This window comes from Accipiter gentilis, chromosome 3 (genome assembly GCF_929443795.1).
Source record: "Accipiter gentilis chromosome 3, bAccGen1.1, whole genome shotgun sequence".
NCBI lineage: Eukaryota > Metazoa > Chordata > Aves > Accipitriformes > Accipitridae > Astur > Astur gentilis.
Genome location: NC_064882.1, coordinates 34957303 through 34978148, shown reverse-complemented (window position 1 = coordinate 34978148; position 20846 = coordinate 34957303). Strand labels below are relative to the sequence as shown.

The 20846-nt window shown below is 42.3% G+C and overlaps 2 protein-coding genes across 5 annotated transcripts in view; one reads left to right on the top strand and one right to left on the bottom strand.

Moving 5' to 3' along the window:
- Nucleotides 1–8557, bottom strand: part of EVC (EvC ciliary complex subunit 1) — a 56149-nt gene extending 47592 nt beyond the window's left edge. For 2 of the 4 annotated variants that reach the window (XM_049794615.1, XM_049794623.1), the window contains exons 1-4: nt 8153–8320; nt 4468–4578; nt 1608–1691; nt 847–1079 (exon numbers count right to left, since the gene is read on the bottom strand). In XM_049794615.1, the coding sequence (XP_049650572.1) occupies nt 847–1079; nt 1608–1691; nt 4468–4578; nt 8153–8320 (596 nt within the window). Of the gene's footprint in view, nt 1–846; nt 1080–1607; nt 1692–4467; nt 4579–7624; nt 7818–8152 lie in introns of those variants that run through there. The other 2 variants (XM_049794606.1, XM_049794631.1) reach the window with 2 other exon arrangements.
- EVC2 (EvC ciliary complex subunit 2) overlaps nt 8556–20846 on the top strand; it is an 80244-nt gene continuing 67953 nt past the window's right edge. Inside the window, exons 1-4 of the mRNA XM_049794863.1 lie at nt 8556–8738; nt 11612–11666; nt 19881–20041; nt 20564–20629. Of these exons, the coding sequence (XP_049650820.1) occupies nt 8556–8738; nt 11612–11666; nt 19881–20041; nt 20564–20629 (465 nt within the window). The remainder of the gene's footprint in view (nt 8739–11611; nt 11667–19880; nt 20042–20563; nt 20630–20846) is intronic.

Genomic DNA, 20846 nt, shown 5'->3' with positions numbered 1-20846 from the left:
TTCTCTTTCAGATAGAATATTTCTACACAGAAGTAAGCAAAACAAATAGTGCTTTTAATAAAGTTGGAGTTTCAGTTTCCTTTATTTCCTTTAAAAAAAGGCAAGGTAAATATAGGCACGAGTGGCTACAACAAAGCGAAAACAAGGCTTTAAATTAGAACAGCTCTAAGAGTGGATATTTTGAAAATATTCTTCATTGCTAGTACCTTCCCCAGTCCCCATAGTGACATAAATATAATTTTCTTTATTCTTGCTAATGACAATACAGAGACATATGTATCCATCTAGGGGTACCTTGCCACGGTGCAGCTGAAAGAAAATCAGAGCTGACAGTCCATTTTGATTAGCTCTACCTGCTCATCAGTGGCGCATGTGACGAAGGAACTGTTTTCCCAATAAGACATGAGTAGTTCTCATTAAAACGGACAGAACAGACCACTGGCACTTGCTGTTCTCAAGGCACCTGCTGTGTCTTTACCTTGTGCAGTGCAGAGGACTTCATCCCCAGTCAAGCATACCACTGCATGCGTAAACTTAGCATACAAGCCAAAACAAAGGGATCTCCTTATTCTAACAGTGACATACCTTTTACGAGACAGCTTTTGCTGAAGTTCTGATTCCCAGAATTTCATAAAGAACAAACTGACTTCCAGTATGCAGCATGATGTATTACTTCAATCTCTCCAACCACTTTTTTAGGGTTATAAGCAGATAACTCTGTCTTGCTGTGGTGATTGTATGCATTCAAGCCAGCTTCTGGTTTATACTAGACCTCTACTGATTGTCCTGAAAACCACTGGGGCATGCTAGGAAATGACCAAACACAGGGGCAGGTTTACTGCTTACCTCTCACACATTAGCACTTCAGGGAAGCTGGACACCTTAAGGAAGGCTCGAGCCTGAAATCTATCATCACTTGTTGTGGAATGTATTGTTGTGGAGGAACTGCAGTCCTCTTTGTCTCCCTGGCTCAAGGATCCCAGGCTGCCTGACGTAGATGTCTCCATGACCTGATTAGGCAGAACGGCCTGCTTTGGATTCTCATGCAAAGATGGATTGGATGAGCCATCTGCCAAAGGCTAGTCAAAGAAAATTCACAAGGTCAATTAATACAACACAGTAAGGACATAAACATCTCATCAATTTGCAGTGTTTGCTTTCGAGCAAAAATGAAACAATAGACACAGCAAAAGTGTTTCCACATAAATTAAGATTCATCATACTGACAGGTTTGTGCATTGCCCAGAAAATCATTCTTCTGTTGTAGTTATCTGCTTGCTACCTGTTTTCTTACTGAAGGGCAGATCCTTGTGGGGTTTTTCTTATGGCTCCTTGGACAGACCCAACTTCTATTAACATTAATGGGGAGAAAATCTCTCGACTACAGTGAAAATTGACCAGATACCATGTAAAGCACTGCAGGTTTCAGGGGGAGCTGAAAGCAGCTGATGCCTTACAGAATAAGCCCTGAATCAATGGACTACAAACAAAGAAAGATACCTGTTAAGCTGATTGGCAGTAAGTTTTCTTCCATTACTAGACTCTGCAATTTACTCTGACACGGAATGATTATCATTAATTTTTACAAGCAGAATCTAAAACCTTACCCTAAATTTCTGGTTGATGGGATAGATCACTTTTGCCTTCAATGCAAATGCCGTGACGTTACTGTTCAGAGGAGACTCACTTTCCTGTATGGAAAAGAACAGAAAACCATTTGGGAACAGCACTAGATCTGATGGTTGTTCACTGTAAGTATCACATTCCTCTTTTGGTTACACAGCTAAGAAATTCCTATTGGTAACTATTTATTGACTATTTCTGCTTTGGCACAAGAAGTCTTCTCACAAGACTCGTTCAGAGTATGAAACCCAGAAAAGGGAACTCTGTCATTACCACTGGTCCAAAATGTTTTTTACTCCTGCAAGGGAAAACAGGCAAAAGCTGGTATTCACAAGTTATTTCCATTTCGCATTTTTCTTCTCTCCTTTAGCAGCAACTGAAGATTTCACATGAGAGCCTGAAATTATCTTAATAATAGAAACTACTAAAGGATAAGGTCCACAGGTATCATCATGGCTACAAATTCTGTCTTTAAATTTAAATAAAGAAACAATAGATTAAACAAAACTAGTCATCATTTTTTCCAGAAAGAACTTTTATAGTACAACCCTTACCTATAATCTAGAGAAAATACCAGTGTTCTTCCAAAGAACTTCTTATAGATAATGCATTCTTTTCATACAATCTGCTGTATCATGTAATCTGACTTTCTGCTCCTCCTCTTTTCTAGCCACTGCTTTATGCACTGGCACAATGGGATAATCAGCTTTGTTTTGTGAGGTTATGTATGGCTTAATAAAAGGTTGGCTATAATCAACAGATAGAACGTTTAAGTCCAAACTTTAGGATATTTCCTATTCTAACTTTTTTGGTTTTGTCATATGAAATCAAAGAATCTGATTTGTCAAAACACAGTTTTCTTTGAATAGATTTTTCTAGGAAATATCAAAGCACTAATAAGAGTCTAAAAATAGAAATGGGAAGAGAAAAGCAAACTACGTCATTCATTAGACTCTTTTATCACTGCACATTTTTATTTCCATTTCATTTATTTCCAGAAGTCATTTTTTGATTTACTGATAAAAGTTAAAAGCACAGGGTCAGCGTGTAAAACACTTGCTCATACTGAGCAGTCCCACTGCTGCAGTACATATTCAGGGACAGAAGCTGACAGAGCTATCGCTCTGCAATGGCTTGGAGGCAGAGCAGCTCCAGTCCAAAGCTGTAAAGCCATATCACAGTGTGCTAGAACTAACACACCCTGCTTCTCAGCAGGCATGAGTAATACACAGTTATTATTAATACAGTAATTATGGTATTCTTGCAATGTGGAAGGTCTCGGAATGAAAATACCTGTTTTTTCTGAAATGCTCTAACCTAACTAAAAGCGTTTTTCCGTCTATGCTTCTTCATGAACTGTCAATTTGATGCTAGTAACAGCAAAAGCCTCTGGGAACTGGAACAAATGAATAGAAAAAAAAAAAAAAGCAAAAAAACTTCAGTGGTTACACAAATAGGTGGGAGAAAGTCCCTCCAAATACCAAGGTTATTGCTTAGTGTGTTATAAATAAGCTAAAATGTTTGGGAAATGGATATAGTTGTGAATGATCACTTTTAAAAAACCGTGTTCCCATTTCAAAAGGACTGGTAATACGCATAAAGTGCTATCACTGCATAAATTCTCCCACAGGATTTACACTCCAAAAGAGAATCTAATCCATGCTCACTTATTATGCTGTACTTTAGCTCAAGCAAAATGACCAACCATGCTTTGTCACCATTCCTGATCGCAAAACTGAAATGAAGATTAATTACCTGTCAGGATTTAAACCAACAGTAAAATGTTTACAATAATCTCTATCTTCTCTTTGTCTTGAAACCAGTTCTCATTACAAGGTAAGCACCAGACTGGCTGGCTTTAACCTACACTTTCTGCATGTATTTAATTTATGGATGATAGACTGAATGAGTTAGCTGAACTGCACATTGTTTTAAACGTACTGTTTAACTCACAACCTCTAGCTTCACCAAGAGTAGTCAAATCAACTTTGGGTGAAAGGCAGCGATCTAACAACCACATGGTATGGCTGGTTCTCAAGTTATTTTGAGATTACCACCAAAAAACAGTTATCTGTGAGTTTTTGATTGAGAGTGGGTTAAGTTTATACCTTCTCCTACTTTTCTTTCCAAATTGTTTCTCTAATTGTCCTTGAATCCCAGCTCACCACAGTGGTGTTTTAGTACTTGTGGTCATTTGAACTCTACACTGTATCTTCAGCTGGCACCCGATGGGAGAACTTCCTATATGAGAAAACCACTGAAGATGCTGCTGTTCACACACATAATAATTTTTCTTCATTTATTCTTTCTCCCTCTGTGGATCTGCTCAGTCCAACTGAGAGTTGCGAGCTCTAAAGAGGCTCTAGAAAAAAAATATTTGTCCCAGGTTGGACCTGATGAGGGAATTCTATTACTGTCAAAATTTTTCTAATAAATCTCCTTCTCCAGGAAAGAATCCACTATGAACTATCAGCACTGATTTCAGCACTTAAGAACTTTTTCTTGTCAATGGTGTTAACTTTTCCCATCAGCCTTTTGAAATTAAGGACAATGTAGAGACAAAACCAAAGAAGCCCCTGAATGAAAAGAACTCAGGATCTTGATTAAAATATCCAAAAAGAGTCCCCCAAGGGAAATGGAATTCATAAGGGGAATTAATGCCTGAAATGGTTGCATTCATAAGCAGCCATCAACTCCCACTTTCCTTCTTAAGCTTTTTCTGAACACTTTTCAAGGGCTCAGTTACCAAACCCAGTAAAATTAAGACTGTTTGGACCAGGCCCTGAACATGCTCATTGCTACATGCAGCTAAATGGATGTCCAACAACAACAGCAGAGCTTTACCTCCAGCACCATTTCCTCTTTTGATGTATAGGGTTCTGCTTTACTTTTCGTGAGCGTGTGCTCTTTTTCATCAGAGTTGAAGCTTTCCAGAAGTCTCTGGGAATCATCCTTCTGAAATTCCGAGAGAAAGCAGATGAAATATAACACTGAGATCATGCAGATTCACTGGAAACCTCTTTGACAGCAGCCTGGATACATTCATGTCTCCATCCTGAAAATTATTTCAGTATCAACTGAAAAGTTTGGAAAAATACAATCTGAAAATGAATGAGAATTTTACATATTCAGGAAGGAATAATTAAAATTAATGAACTTTATGAATTTGATTTTTCAGTCCGGAAGTAGAATTTTAATCTGAAAAGTTGTAAGAGGCTGTAAACTTGTCAAATCACTCCATCTGGTCTCAAATCTTCTTACTACAAATTATGGAGTCCAGCTCACAGCCCGAGTTCAAACTTCTCATATAAAGCCAGTTAACTAAAGTTGTCTGTAATTTCCTGCAATGAAGAGAATGCCCTGTATTTTTGCTCCCTTGCTACGAGAAAAACTTCCAAAATGAAGTTTTATGTGTGGGAAAGTTCCTGTCAGGAAGAAATAATCATCAGAAAACGCTCACTATCTTCCGTCCCAACAGCAGCCCATACCATTGGCCTTTACTTCCCTAACAAACACACAGAGATGCTGGTACAGACCCAGACTGTGCAGGAGTAAAACCTCCTGCTGCACACACTCTTCCCTGTGCACTAGATAGACCAAAAAGTAATGCTAATGTTGGCCAATGCATCCAAACACAGCATTGCAAGGAATTTTTTTAGTGAAGGAAAAGATGGCAGCCACCCTACCTTGACTAGTTTTTAAATTATTCTTCAGGTTTTCAATCCACTGACTGCTTTTTGATGTAGTCTAACGATATGGCTGCAGCCACTATGCATGTAATTGTCTTATGGAAAGATTCTCCTTGAATTATTTGGCCACTTGGTACATAAAATAGTCCATTTTCCCAAAATATAGAGAATTGCCCAGCCTTTGAATACATTTCATTCCTTTTGACTTGCCTCTGTCACCTTTCTGGAACTTAAATGCTCAATAATACAGATCATATTCTCGGGTTAGCCTCCAAGATGCGGTGAATTGCAGATGCTGGTTCCTAAAAATCTACTTATGACAAAAGAACAGCTACAAGTCTCCCTCAGCCATCTTGTCACTTATTTGTCCCAAGCCAGAAGTTCACAAAATTTAGGTTGAGTGACTGGGACTTGTGGAAGTAGTCATACTGCGTTCACCTCTGTACCTCACACCACAGCCACTCCAAAATAAGAATTTCCTTTTCTCAACTTGCTTCTCCAATTGTTCATATTCATCCAGTATTCATTTTCACTCCTTTATATCTCCAACACTATCATTTTAAAATTATCTGAATTTTTCCAGGATTCATTTCTTTCCTGCTAACATTTCTGATCTCTTTGCCTTTCTCTCCATTCATTTCTGCCCTGTTATTTTTGCAACTGAAGTGCTACTGAGCTCCCCTTTTAGAGCATTAAGAAGTTGAATAAAACTAAGTCTAACTGTAATTACTGCAATGCTTCACCAAGCTAATCTACCAGAATACCATAATGAGACAAGCTCCAACCCAAAGGGCCACAAGAGCCTCCAGGCAATGCCGTACTCTAACAGGAGAATATTATCGATAGAAATGTATTACAGTACGCTATATGGTCTGAAGTTACTATGGTGGAGGTTTCTTCTTAAAAGTATCCCAGTGTGTCCTATGCACAGATCATCAAACCAATAAGGCACTTAACTGCATGCATCCGAGTCCCACAGATTCACGCTAAGATCTATAGAATAGTGATTAATTGGGGCTGAGTGACAAACACCGGTAGCTTATTGTGGTGCCTACGGCTGCTTCGGACTCCAGGTACTTGCCCTGCTGCTGTTGCAAGGATAACTCAGCTGCTTGGGAAGGAACATGGCATACTTATGTAAACTATCCCTGCTTTCACTTTGGATACAGAAGGCCGTAATACGCGCAGTTCAGTACCTGCTATGCACACAACAGGCTTGCTCCATAGCATCAGTGGGGCAGACAGTATGAAGAAGGAACAGGCACAGACTGCCTAAGGTAGCCCTGTTCGATTTGGGAAATCAGACCCATAGGATAAGACCTGCCCATCCTGCAATGTGCTCTATATGCGCCAGCAGGCAGTTTATTTTTCTTTCAAAATAAACAACTCTTTCACAGCAGCAGCATTGATTTCAATGGCATTTAAGCACCTAAATGCATCTGAAGATCTGGGCCAGAGAGAACTGACAGCTTCTACTCCCTATTGACATAAATGACATAAAGGATAAAATTGTACATGGCTATATTTGAGTTGGTAGTGGCAGCACAATAAAGATACCACCTATTAAGGCAGGGAAAATGAGCAACTGAATCAGAGAGGCTTGCACTCGCACAGGATGCATTGATCCAGCATTTGAAGTGCCTCCATTACTAAGCTAAAGCATGGCTTCAAACAGAGTTTCAAACCTCCTACTTAAAAGCAGTTGGGAGCAAGAGGATTCTTCTCTTATGTCATGTTTAATGACGATCAACGCTAGCAGATATGCACACGCAGCAGAGCTGTTATAGCTGAAAAAAGGTGCAGATGAAAACCAAGCCAAACCAGACCCCCCACTGCAGGCTGGCAGAACGCTCCGCAGGGCTCCAAATTTCCCAGCTGCACCAGCACCAAGCATTGCTACATCCAGTCAATCCAGCTTGACTCGGGACTAAATGCGATGGGAGAAGGAAGCATAAGTCAATAACAATTCTCAGAAAATATATCTGCCCGGTAGTGGGTATGTGCTACCTCTGCAGTCCTCGAGTTCAAACAAACACTTTACGTAATCAAGAGATACGAACCATCCATCACTGTCCTTAAAACAGCAAGGCAGGTAGGTTATTAACAAAATCACACGCTTTAGAAAACCCTGTTAGTTTTGCATCAAGCAAACTCTCAGATGAGTTCTGCCTCCTTTATTTCTCAGGTATGTATGTGTGTACTCTCAGTGCAAAGTTATTGCTGTGGGTTAGTACCAATACTCTGCTTGGGCCGTTTGTAAAACGAACTTTGGAAAAGTTCGTAAAACGCTTTGGAAATCGGATTGTCCTTACTGGTTTAGGATGGAAATTGGTGTTTATTTCCAATTATCTCACGATGTTTCTGCAAGCCAGGTACATCTTCCGTTATCCCCCAAAAGCAGCGCTGCCTCGCACAAGAAGTGATGGCTGCGAGGGGCAACCGGTGGGCCACCTGTGTTAAAGATGCAGGCCAGCAGGGCAGTACTCGGAACACGTAAAAACTCACACCGGCCTCTTTTTGGAGTCAGCCCGTTCGTTTCAGTACATTTTTAAACGGAGAGAGCAGAAAAGTCCTTTCCAGCAGAGGCGTGTACAGTGCCACCGAGCTTCCCCCCCCCCGACGTCCGCGCAGCACCCCGAGCCCCCGGGGTCGGCCCGGGGGTCCCGGCCCAGCTCGGGCAGCCCCGGCTGTCCCACGCCGCGGGCACAGCCGATCCGAGCCGGCGGCACCTCCCGGGCCCGCCGCCCCTCGCAAACCAGCCCTGACCCCTCCGAGCCAGGCCCGAGCTTCCCCGCGGCGGAAGGCCGGCTGCCAGCCCTCCGCCCGCCGGCCCCGCGTACCTCTCCCCGCCGGCGCGGCCCGAGCGCGCAGCGGCAGAGCAGGGCGGCGGCGGCGGCGCCCAGCAGCAGCCCCAGCAGGACGGCGGGGGCCAGCAGGGCGGGCAGCGCCTGCAGCGAGCGGGCCCAGAACTGCAGACCCACCGCCCGCAGGCAGCCCGCCGCCGCCATCGGGCCCGGCCCGCGGTGAGGAGAGGAGAGGCGAGGGGAAGGGAAGGGAAGGGAAGGGAAGGGAAGGGAGGTCCCGCCGCCTGGGGACCCTCCAACGCCCGCCCCCCGCCCTCGCCGCGGTGGGAGGAGACCCATGGCGGATGGATGCGGCGGCTGAGGCCCGGCCTGGCTCGGGGGCAGCGCCTGGAAAGTCTCCGCGGCGTCCTGCGCGCCCGCGGAGGGGCCGCCCGCCGCCATGCGGGGGCTGCTGGCCGGCCTGCTGCTGGCGCTGCTCCCCGCCCGGTCCTCCGCGCCCGCCCAGCCCCTCGCAGCGGCCGCCTGGCGGGCCCGGGCCGGGGACCGTCCCCCGCCGAGCCCCGCGGAGGGGTCCGGGGCGCCGGGCCCGCCCCGGGAGCCCCGCGGTCGGACGGCGGCTGGGGTAAGGCGGTGCGCCCGGGGGGCGCTGCGCGGGTGGCGGGTCAGCCCCCTCAGCCGGGCGGATCCGTGGGCCCGGGGCGGCTGGTGGCGGGCGGAGGAGAGGCCCTGACTGAGGGCGCGGCGAGCCCCCCACGGCGGGGTTTGCCGGAGGAGCGGTGGCCCGGCAGAGCTGCGGGGGCTTCCCGGGCCCTTGGGCTGGGGGGCGCCGCCCGAAGAGCTGCCGAGGGTCGGCGCGGTGGGGCCGCTGCGGCGTGCCACATGCCGACGGTGGCTCCGCTTGGCTGTTCGTCCTCGGCGGAGGCGTTTGGTGCCTTTTTTTTTTTTTTTTTTTGTCTGGGCACAGCACCCAGGCCCGCTGGAGTCAGCCTGCTGTTGGGAATGCCGCCAGCGGTTTAGGATGCAGCCTCTGTTTTTCATTCTTTATCTGTCAGGCTGTCTCAAAGTGTGCCAACGTAGTTTTCTCTTGCCCATGTGGAGAATACCTGGGACTGCGGTAGGGGATAGAGTGGGATACGGACCATTAGTTTGTGGTGTGATGACAAGAAAGCTAATCATCATGAAACAGTATTGCAAGAAAATGGGAAAAAAAAACCCCAAAACCAAAAAAGGCAGCACACCTTATTTTTCCACCAGAAAAATAAATTAATGTAAAACTTGGGAAAATGTCTGCTGGCAATATTACTGCATGAAATTAATTACTTTAGAAGCATGATGGGAGTGCTGGCCCGTAGAATTGGCACTATTGGCTGATGCAGAGCCCCTTGTGATGCCCTCTGGTAATATGGACGCACTGTAGCAGAGTGGAAGAATTGTGCTGAATATCCAGGCTACATTTTCCAGTGCAGACTACTGAGAACTGAATGTCAGGTAAAGCTGAAGAAAAAACGAGGAATGCTGTAATGTCATTTGTAGTTGACGCACGTGGACATACAAACATAGAGTTTTGTGCGCGAGCTGTTGTAAAACCACAAATGGATGAATGCCTGGAGCCTGTGGAAATCCAGAGCCATTTATACACTGTTTTCCTAGGATGTAGGAAATAAAGCTTGTTAGCTAGCAAGCCACATTTTCTGCATACCTTTATGCATCCTTATAGACCACTGTCTGTCTGCTTTTGTTACAGTCTCATTTACAAAGGAACTGTTGACATTTAACATTCACATTCATATATATGCTGATATAATGCATGAGCATAATTTGGGGGATTTACAGACAAGATTTGTTTTAACATTTAACGTAATAGACCGTCGTATTGGCAGTTTATAAAATATAAAAAATATAAAATAAAATATAAAAATATAAATATAAAATCAGTGTTTTACACTGGTGTCATTACATCCATTTAGTGTACTGGCACCCTTTTACTTAATGCAGATAGGGCTCTAGACTGCTCTAGAAATATCTGGCAATGGTTAATTCCCTTTTAACATGTGATTTCTATTGCTGCATAGGCATGTATAGAAATAAGTACATATATATCTCTATCCACCAGCCAATTTTTGGTTAAGTTTGCCGCTGGAGTTGCCTGTTCCTATCTTTCTGTGTTATTGAGATGCTTGGCTTCTCAAAATTCAGGGTCATATTGTTTAATTAATGAGAAGAAATTAACAATGGCATTAAATAACTTTTGCATAACTCAGTTTGTGTACAAGAATTCTGGAGAGCAGGGAGAGCTGTATAGCAAGGTATTGGGAGATGTGCAGATAGCCCCTAGTGAAGAGCTTGGTGCCTGGGGTCTCCCAGAGCTGTGTCCCAGGGCTGCTCAGTGTGCCGCATATTCCCACTCGTGTCTGTTTCTCTGTCCTTTCTCCTCCACAAGAGCTGCCTCCAATCCCATATATACTTGTTTTCCAGAGCAGTGTCCACTTCAAACCCAGGGCTCCTGGTGCATCCAAATTTGTGAGATGTCTTGCATTTCCTGTTTTTTTGAGCGCAAGTGCCCTATCTGAAGTGAGAACTATTTTTACACAAGCTTGAAGTTACAGCTCTAGCAATAATTGAAGTGATGGCTTCCCCGAGCAGCCAAAGAAGAAAATTGCCCCTAACTTGCTCCAGTGTAACAGTGGTGTTGACATAAGCCAGTACTTAACATTACTGACATGCAGTGCTTTGGAGCAAACAGAAGCAGCAAGTGCGGGTCACGTCACTCAGTGGTCTTAGAAGATTGCTGTTAATCAGCCAACATTCCTAACTCTGTATTATCTCCTGCAAGGAAGCATTTTTATTAAATGAAATCTTGCTTGTATGACTACTACATCTTGATCAAAATGCTGGGCATTAACAATCCTTAAAAACACTGGTTTTTTTTACTGACGTTTTAGAGCTGTGATTTTTGTAGCAATCTCTGTGGTCTGGGCACAGGCGGGAGGCTGTCACAGATTGCTTTGTAAGCTGCAGTTTTTAGCCTGTGGTCCCTTTGAAAGGGTCCATGTAATGCTCTAAAGGAAAAATGAGCATAATGTCAGCAGACTTGATCATCCAATATGGACATATTCCTGCTGACTTGTAGGGATTGGATTTTCCTGTGTCCTCAAATTTGCCTTTGAAAATGGCAAAGAAAAATTATTTTGTAAGATCAAACTAATAGCAGACCCTTCTGCTCCACTATTGCACAGAGGCTCACCTTGATAATATGAAGCGTAAGTGCAGTTTGAGCCCCAAGTGTGCATAGCCATACTGGGAGACAGCAGAGCCTCGCACTGCTTAACAAGCTGTGGGAGACCTCTAGAGCCGTGTTGTGTCTCTTCTGGTAATTTTGGGAAACTCGAGGCTTTGTGGAACAGGGTTCTTTCTAATTCTGAAGCATAAATTCAGCGTAAGAGTTCAATATGAAAAGTTCTTTTTTATAATTGCTCTCTTCTGTGTTAACTTTAGGTTATTGAAGATAATCTGTTTCTTCAAAAAGAGATGGGGTGTCTGGGCATGACAGGTATGTAACTGTCTTCTCTTTCTTTTCAGTGCTGTGGGAGTCCCAGGACTCCCAGGGCGTGGGTGTGAAGGTGGGCAGGGGACTGGAGCCGTGCCCTGGTGACCCACTATCATCAGTGGGACTCTTGATCCTGGGCTGCAGGGGAGTGTTTGCTCAGAAATTAGGAACAAGGGTGCTCTAGGCTCCCTAAACAGCTCATCTAGAATGGAGCCCCTGTGAGAAGACCTTATTTCATATCCTGCTCTGAATCATTTTCAGGAGGAGCTCTTCTTCCTCATTAAGCGTAATGACGTAGGGGAATACCCTCCGATGCCCAGCGTTCCCAGTGTTGTGGAAAACCCGTATTACTTACACCTGATCAAGACCTTGTTCCTTTCCAGAGGCTAACTTAACCTGTTAACTTTACTAACAGCTTGCATTTACTAACACTGTTGCAATACCTACTCTTGAAGCTATTTTCAAAGACCTCTGCAATTACAATAACTGGTATACTTTGTCCTGGACCAGGGTGTTAAAGACTCATAGACATATAGTGTCTGGAAGTGTTGCTGGGATGCTGATGCTCTTTACAGCGGTTATCAAGCATACTTGTCACTGCTTTCAGATACACCGAGTATATCCAGTGATAGTTGCCTAATCTGATCGAAATAGAGTACCCCGATACTTAGAGAAGTCCCTTACAGCTTGGAGGAGCTGCATCTGAGGGCTGACTGCCACAAGGCTCTCTGTATACATTTGAACAAACCACTTAGTTTTTCTGAGTCTCTGGTCTTAATTTTCATCATATGTGTATAACAAATAGTGTGCTACCTCACCTAAGTGTAGTGGAGATGAGTACCCTGGAAGGTTATGACATCCTCATACAGCGCATTAACAGGGGCAGTAGAATGCCTGAAATAGACCCCGCCATGGCTGCAGTTCCCCAAGAGATTATTTCGTGACATGCATTTGCCAAGAAATTACACACTCTGAAGCAGTCATCTAGTGAGATGCCTCTTAATTTCTTTGCCCTGTGGCATGGCTAATTCACAAATGAGTTTATTAATTTTAATATGAAAGCAAGTAATTCAGATTTGCTGAGCTTCCTTGTTTTTTTCCTGTATTTATTCAATGTCATCTTTGCTGCTCGCATCTTGCTTTCTGATGGGTTGCAAATTATTAATGTACCATCCACTGAGAGAGGAAATGCATGTGATTTTGTAGTTCAGAAGAACCTTCTAGCGTTAGAAAAAGTGGGGCAATTGGAGGATTTTGACATGCAATATCTTTTTGTTAGTGGTTAAAAATAGTGTGGCCAGCAGGACTGAGGATGTGATTGTCCCTTTGAACTTGGCACTGGTGAGACGACACCGTGAATACTGTGTTCAGTTTTGGGCCCCTCACTAGAGAAAGACATTGAGGTGCTGGAGCATGTCCAAAGAAGAGTGACAAAGCTGGTCAAGGGCCTGGAGCACGAGTCTTACAAGGAGTGGCTGAGGGAACTGGGGTTGTTTAGCCTGGAGAAAAGGAGGCTGAGGGGAGACCTTATCGCTCTCTACAACTACCTGAAAGGAGGTTGTAGCAAGATGGGCGTCAATCTCTTTTCCCAAGTAACAAGCAATAGAACCAGAGGAAACTGCCTCAAGTTGCGCCAGGGGAGATTTAGATTGGATATTAGGAAAAATTTCTTCACTGAAAAGGTTGTCAGGTACTGGACCAGGCTGCCCAGGGAATTGGTTGAGTCACCATCCCTGGAGGTATTTAAAAGACACGTAGACTTGGCACTTAGGGACATGGTTTAGTGGTGGACTTGGCAGTGTTAGGTTAGTGGTTGGACTCAATGATCTTAAAGGTCTTTTCCAACCTACGTGATTCTATGATTCTATGAAACTGCCATTTTGTTAGTAGGTAAATATATGTGTTAAGTGAGGGGCTACTGAATTGTATGCATGATTCTATAACTGAACATTGTCCATTCTAATAAACATGAATTTTTAACATATTTAAAGCTAAGTTTTTAGTGCTTTGCTTAATCAAGTTACTAGACTTTATTTCTTACTGAAGAATTTCTTAATGAAAGCAGCGAGATGGGAAATTCTGCATAAAACTTTTGTCATTGAAAATGGCAGTGTGCTGAAGTGAAACAGTTTGTGGCAGCGCACTGATCTCAGGGTTTCTGTTGGAAGCTTTTTTTGGTTGTTTCTGGATTAGATGAGAAATGGCAATTTCAGAATAGCCCTGTGATTGGAGAACACAATGGCTTTTTTGAGAGTTATGTTCGAGTCTGTTCTTACTTACTCAAAACAGGCCTGGAAAGTAGATTTGTGTTGTCGTGTTGATGCCCATAGTTTCTTTGACTTAGTAACAAGAAGAGCTAATGGCAATGTTCAAAACTGAAATACAGTAAATTGCTACCTTTGCCTGTTCATTGTTGTGTGTAATTGAAAGGACTTCAAATTGGATCTCGTGTCCTGGATGGTTTTCAGGACAGGGAATAGTTCAGAACAACAATAACAAAAATATAGTAAGCAAGTATATTTAACTCTTTTTTTCCCCACTGAAATAACACAAGATTATTCAAAGCTTTGCTGGTAGATTCTGGGGGAAAGCAAATGAGACTGCAGATGTGGGACTTGAAATACGCAGCCCTCGAGAGCTAAGAATTAGAATGACGGTCTTAGTTAAATTGCTTTTTTTTTCCTTTTAGTGTCAGGTAATTTTTAATTCTGAACTTGACATTTCGCAAACTTGTCAGTCTTCACTTTCCTACAGTAATTTGGCAGGTCAGGATGTGTTGTAAAGGTACGGGAGCCTTAAGGACATACTGGAGTCTTTGCTGCAAACCTGTTCTAACACTATTTTAATTTTGTATCATCCTATTTAATTGTCATGGCCAAGAATAACCTTCACCTTAACTTCCATCAAGCACAAGTGGAGCACTATAGTGTTATACCTACCCTTCTAATGGTAGTCCATCTGTGCACTAATATATTTAGGACTCAGCCTGTTTAGTCCAGTGGTAAAGGCTTGTGCTTTAGCACTGAAGGTCCCTGTCGTTACACAAAACTAATATCTTAGCAAAGGACAGTATGCTGAGCACAAAGAGAGGACAAGAAAGAAATGGAAGTTTCTTTTCTTAGATACCCATCCTTCCACCCCCAGCCCATGTGAACACAGACCCACTCTTGCCACAGTCTCCACATGATAGGTGCATTTTGTGCCAGGTTGGATCCTCTGTGTTTGCACACCCTGAGCAGCAAGCGAATGCAGTCAGAACTGGGAGTGGGGAGCTCTCCTTCCTCAGTGTATTGTGTGTGCCTCAAGTGTGGCTGCTGGAGGTCCAAAAGAGCAAAAGATCACCACCCAAAGCAATAGCGCACAAAGCTGAGGAGTGGTGAATGACTACCTGGGGAGAATAGCAAAGAAAATTGAACAGTATTAAATAGCTGAGACTGTTCTGATCAACTGTGCATTTGTCATTTAATATTGTTGTGGCACTGCGCATACGTGGGACTGAGTGAATGCTATAGTAACAGGAGTGGTAAAATGTTACACCAGTCTTTGAGCTGTTTCAGCTATATTAATATTTATTTTCATGTTTTCATTTTGTAACTCAATACAAAGTCGACCTACCAGCACTGGTAATTAGCTAGGAACAGGCAGTTTAAGACAGGGTTCTGGCATATCTGTTTATATTGGGTTTATGGAGGATTAAATAATGGAAAAACATTTTCGTAACTTGCTAATTAAAAGTAAGATAACATTTAACAACTTGATACTACATTGTAAAAATGTGGAAGGTTTAAGGAAAACAAAACAAAATTTCCTCTTAAAGATCGTGATATTGTTATAAGTTACGACGAAATCAAGACAGGCACATCCTGCTTACTTAGCTCAATATCTAGTTTCATCAATTGTTGCTGTGCTTATTGTTTAATAAGTTAGTGTGGTTAAAAGCAGCTTAATTACTAAGTTGTAGAGATCAATATATTTTAACAACCAACAGGTTTGATTAACAAATTGGTTATGCAAAGTTTATTACAATATTGTCTCACATCTCAAACAAAGTGAAATTACAGCCTTTCTTTGATGAACTGCTTCACTTGGCATCTTTGGACATATTTACAGGAAAGCCCCAGATTAAGCCTCATGCTCTGCTAGTTTGCTTACTGGGAAATGTTTTGGCCTGAGGCACCGTACTTCAGGAGTGCCTGGTGGCAGCCTGGGAAGCCCAGATGAGAGGGGGCTGTTTGGGCTGTGTATAAAGCTGAAACTGTTCCCCTGCTTTGCAGTTTCCCTTTTGAAAAGGAGTGGGAATGGTTTCCATTTAGAAACTAGTGGAAGTGAAGACCATGGAGCTCTGATAATGGCTTTTCTGAAAACAACCAGAAAAATGGCAAAGATTGAAGCTGTAAGAAGAAAAGAGACTGGAAGGAACAATGAGACTGCAGTCGGTGTCAGAATTGGGATGCATCTCTGAAGGGGCACTGACAGTGGGGCGCTTGCACTTCGGAGCAGCAGGGTATCCAAAAGAAAACTCGATGCTTGTTAGTGAAAGGCCTCAGGAGTCAAGTATTAGTATTTTCCAACCTCAGGTGAATCTATTTGTTAAAAAACAAAAACAATTTCAGAACAAAAATCTAGAATAGACGTGAAAACCACAGAATATGTTATGCCTATACCATCCTTTCTCAGATAGTCAACGTCCAGCTTTTCAAGCAATCATCAGCCATCTATAATCCATCTAGGACCTTATCTGAAAAGAGGCAGCAGGTGAATTGATAAATACAATTATGTTGTCTTGATGTTAAGAGTATGCAGCAAGTTACGTGGAAAAGCAGTTATGTTCTTCTAGGTCATCTGGACTGAAGTTTGTAATGTTCTTGTGACAGTTAAATATATGTGTATCAGGAAAAAGTTATTTAACTGACAGTTGATACTACAAAAAATAATGAGATAGAAAAGTGCTGCTTTACTGGCAAGGGAAACCAGGGTATTATACAACAGCCTATATTGTTAAAAATTAGTAGGAAGGATGAGAAAAAATTTGGAGGAAGGCAGTGGCACATGTTGCTGTACGGACATGTGTCACACTGATGGAATCTATTTAAGCAAAACCTTCCAATGAGTGCTGGGAAGACAGAAGTGAATTTGTAGAAGTATCCTTGTAATCATCATCAGCATTGAGGCTGCTTAACATAATGTCAAGAGCCTGCAAAATCCCCAGCCTCCAATTACTGATGATGGAGCAGCCAAATAACATGCCTGGAGACTTCTGCTTGGAGCTGGGCACATTATCTTGGGATTGTAAGTGATGACAAAGCACAACTCGAAAACAGACTCATCTGTGTAATTAGTAATCCAGAGATTTATTCAGAGTCAAAGAACATGATCAGTTAATTAAATGGTTACTGTGGACTTGATACCCTCCAGAGGGGACTATCAGGATTTGCTGTCACATGAGAAGTGCAGTTGGGTGTGCTGATGGAGATGTCATGCTGCATAGGGCACAATAACAAAATATATTTTAAGATTAAATTAACCCCCTTCTTGTTGGCTGACCTCCCTCATCCAAAATACAGAAGGAAATTATCTGCTAAATAAGATGCACTTTGAAGGCAGTAGTTGCTCAACCCAGCCCGTACATTTTGCCATTTTAACTTCTGATTCTTATGAAGCCCTAGAAAGAAGCTCCATGGCTTCAATCACGGTTTCTGCTTACTATAAAGGAAAGTATATCTCTTGTAGTCTGTCAAGAAAATGAAAAGAATTGGTGCTCCACCTCCATAGGAATGCGGTGACAGTTGCATTAATATAGGAGAGATGCATTATCATGGTTTAACCCAAGCCGGCAACTAGGGACCACGCAGCCGCTCGCTCACTCCCCCCCAGTGGGATGGGGGAGAGAATCAGAAGGGTAAAAGTGAGAAAACTCATGGGCTGAGATAAAGAGAGTTTAATGGGTAAAGCAAAAGCCATGTGCACAAGCAAAGCAAACCAAGGAATTCATTCCCCGCTTCCCATGGGCAGGCAGGTGTCCAGCCATCTCCAGGAAAGCAGGGCTCCATCACACCTAACAGTGACTTGGGAAGACAAATGCCATTACTCTGAATGTCCCCCCCTTCCTTCTTCTTACCCTAGCTTTACATGCTGAGGATGACGTCCTATGGTCTGGAATATCCCTTGGGTCAGTCGGGGTCAGCTGTCCCGGCTGTGTCACCTCCCAACTCCTTGTGCTCCCCCAGCCTCCTCGCTGGTGGGGTGGGGTGAGAAGCAGGAAAGCCCTTGGCTCTGGGTAAGCACAGCTCAGCAGTAACGAAAACATCTCTGGATTATCAACACTGTTTCCAGCACAAATCCAAAACACAGACCCATAATAGCTACTAGACAGAAAATTAACTCTGTTCCAGCCAAAACCACATATAGCAAATATAAAATGAATCTTTTTCAATGTTTGGATATATCTATACAAAACTGCGAAGAGGCTTGGCTCAGTAGTCAGAACATAGGTTTAGAGCCATTGGAGGTGGTATGTAGTATGGTACTTGGATCTGCTGGGGAGTGCCATGGCCAGGTGGGCTCAGACTGGTAGCTAGTACGTCTGTACTGCACTCAGAGTTTAGCACTGGTGTCATTCTGAATGATTTGGGCTGTTGCTTAGTCTTGAAACAGAAATGCACCATGCATGACTACCCTGAAAAAATTCAATCCCAAAGATACGCAGACATCCGTTATTGTTATTATACATATTACTGTTCTTTCCAAGTTTACCTTGATATTTTAACAGTCCCTAAATTAGTCTGAGTCTGTTGTATTGTTTAACAATGGTTTAAGTATTTAAGTAAAACTTAGAAAAGTGAATTAAAACTGATCATAAAATATAAACAACTAGCTTTTCCTGGCTCATATATCCACAATTTTGTCCAATATAAACCACTCCCTCCCAAATAAAAAGCATGCTATTCCAGCATGGAAAGACAGTGAAGCTTCCCAAGGTGCACGTGTCCATCTGGGTTCTGGAAGCAGCAGGACTGCATCTCATTCATTATGTTAACAGAAATCTTTTTGGTGATTCATGTGCATCAATGCTTCAAGGCCCTTTATAGGACTTCCTTTTAAGGGTCCAATTCTGAATGCCCTGTGTATGCCTTTTCTATTTACCGCTAACAGTATTTCTTTATACTGTTCTTCCAACAAAGCAGTGTCTTTTCAAAAAAAATGGTGCTTCTCATATTAATGAGATTTTAGTATCTTCAGCTTTTCATATTTCATTAACATATAATAGGTTTTTTAAAAATGAAAACTTTATAGAAAAATGTCATTTGCCAAAAATCTTTGCTTTTCAATGAGAGTTTTTATTCATATGAATATATATTGCTAATGATTAAAACATGGGATTTAAAAATAAGAAATAAATGAGAACTATTATGCAAAGAATGAAAAAAAGTATCTTTAAACATAGACAGCCAACTATCATTTTGAAATTTTCATGACTTTTTTTTCTCTTCATTTGGCAGCTTTACCTTTTGACAATTTAGTATATTAAATTATTGATGTTTAGTATAAGGTCCTTTTATTAATGTCATAGGTGGTTTTACTTTAGTAGATGGAAGTGATATCATTTCAAAACTGTTCTTGTAATTTTGTGTGATATCATGGACTAATCTTTCACAAAAATGTAATAGTATAAGCTAGCATTTATGTTGCTAATTACTAAATTGAGGAGCATTTGGTTTGATGGCACTCCAGTTCAGCTGAAATGTAACCAAGACCCTTAACTGAGGAGTATTTTTGCTCTGAATATGTATTGATAGGGTTAATGGTTAATTGGCAGACTATATCTTTGAAGCAGAACACCATTAGTACTGAGACCACCCACATTGTGGAGTGTTTCCATTATTTATTCTTTGCTGAAAATTTCTTCGTGTTGAAAATAATAACAGTTGATTTAAGGCTGCAACAAATTTTTAATTCATGCATTAGACACTTTACATTTAAATGGCAAGAAGTTTTCTGTGGGTTATATGTGAGTTCCCTAGGTAGGGAACAGTTTTGTTCTAAGTCCTGCTGGGTTTTGTGGGTCAAATCCCATCTCTTTTCTGTCTGGCCTCATGTTATCTATATTGATTTTAAGTGCTTTGAGGGAGAGCGTGCTGGTTGCTGGCATCTGCACCAAGCAGCTGCCGCACAGGAGCCAGCTTTAGCTCTAATGCAGAGTCTTGCCTTGGTTTTCAGCAATGCCCTTGCCTCTGGTCATTGAAGCAAGCGAAGCCCCTCACCAGCTCTTGAGTTCTGCAGCCTCGGACGATCAGTGGAGCCATTCGCTGTTTGCTTTGATACCCTCATGGACAAAGAAGATTTTGTTCAAACGAGAGTCTTCTGTTAACCACCAGCTGGTCAGTAAAAGATGGTTTGCCACTTTTAATATTTGTAAGGATTGTAGCAATTATATCAAAAGTAAACATTGCTGGAAATTTACTACTCCATTAGTATGCTTCTGTCTCTGGTGATTATGTTCACTTGAGATGGCTTCAGCAGCGCTAACTAGTTGTGAGACTTCCAAAGAATTATTGTGACAGATACAGCTATGTGATTGCTGCATAAATTCTGATAGATGCTTAGTAATGAAACAGATCTGTATAGTCTGATAAACTTTGTGCACTTAGGGAATTGTGATAGCCAAAAGATGAATATATCAATTAAGATACTAGTAATTACTTGTGGGAATAAGTAGGTCATGCAAATTTGGACTAGAAAAACAGTTTAACTATTGGGATAACAAAGCTCTTAAATTTGAAAGTGATTAATACCTCTAAATTTTTTTTTTAATGTCATTATTTACATAATTTAACTTGCGCTGCAGTTTGTGAATTGTGATATCTTCATATACTATGTAGGCTTTTCCTCTTCCTCCACAGCCTGAAGATGTGTCCAATATATCAGTGTCTTCTGGATTTGGAATAACCCTTCAGAAATGTGGTGTGGTAAGTTTTCTTACATTTGTCTTGTTAATTTGGTAGGAAGTTTGTACCCAAATGTCCTTTAAAAAGTGGGAACAGAATTGTACCCGTGCTGAGTATTTGGGAGAACATCCATTTTGATGTTAAGATAGTAACACCCTCTGTAAGAGGCACAGTTTTGCAGTGTCAATTTAAAACTGAAGGACATCAGTGAAATCTCCTCTCAGACTTCAGGGGATTT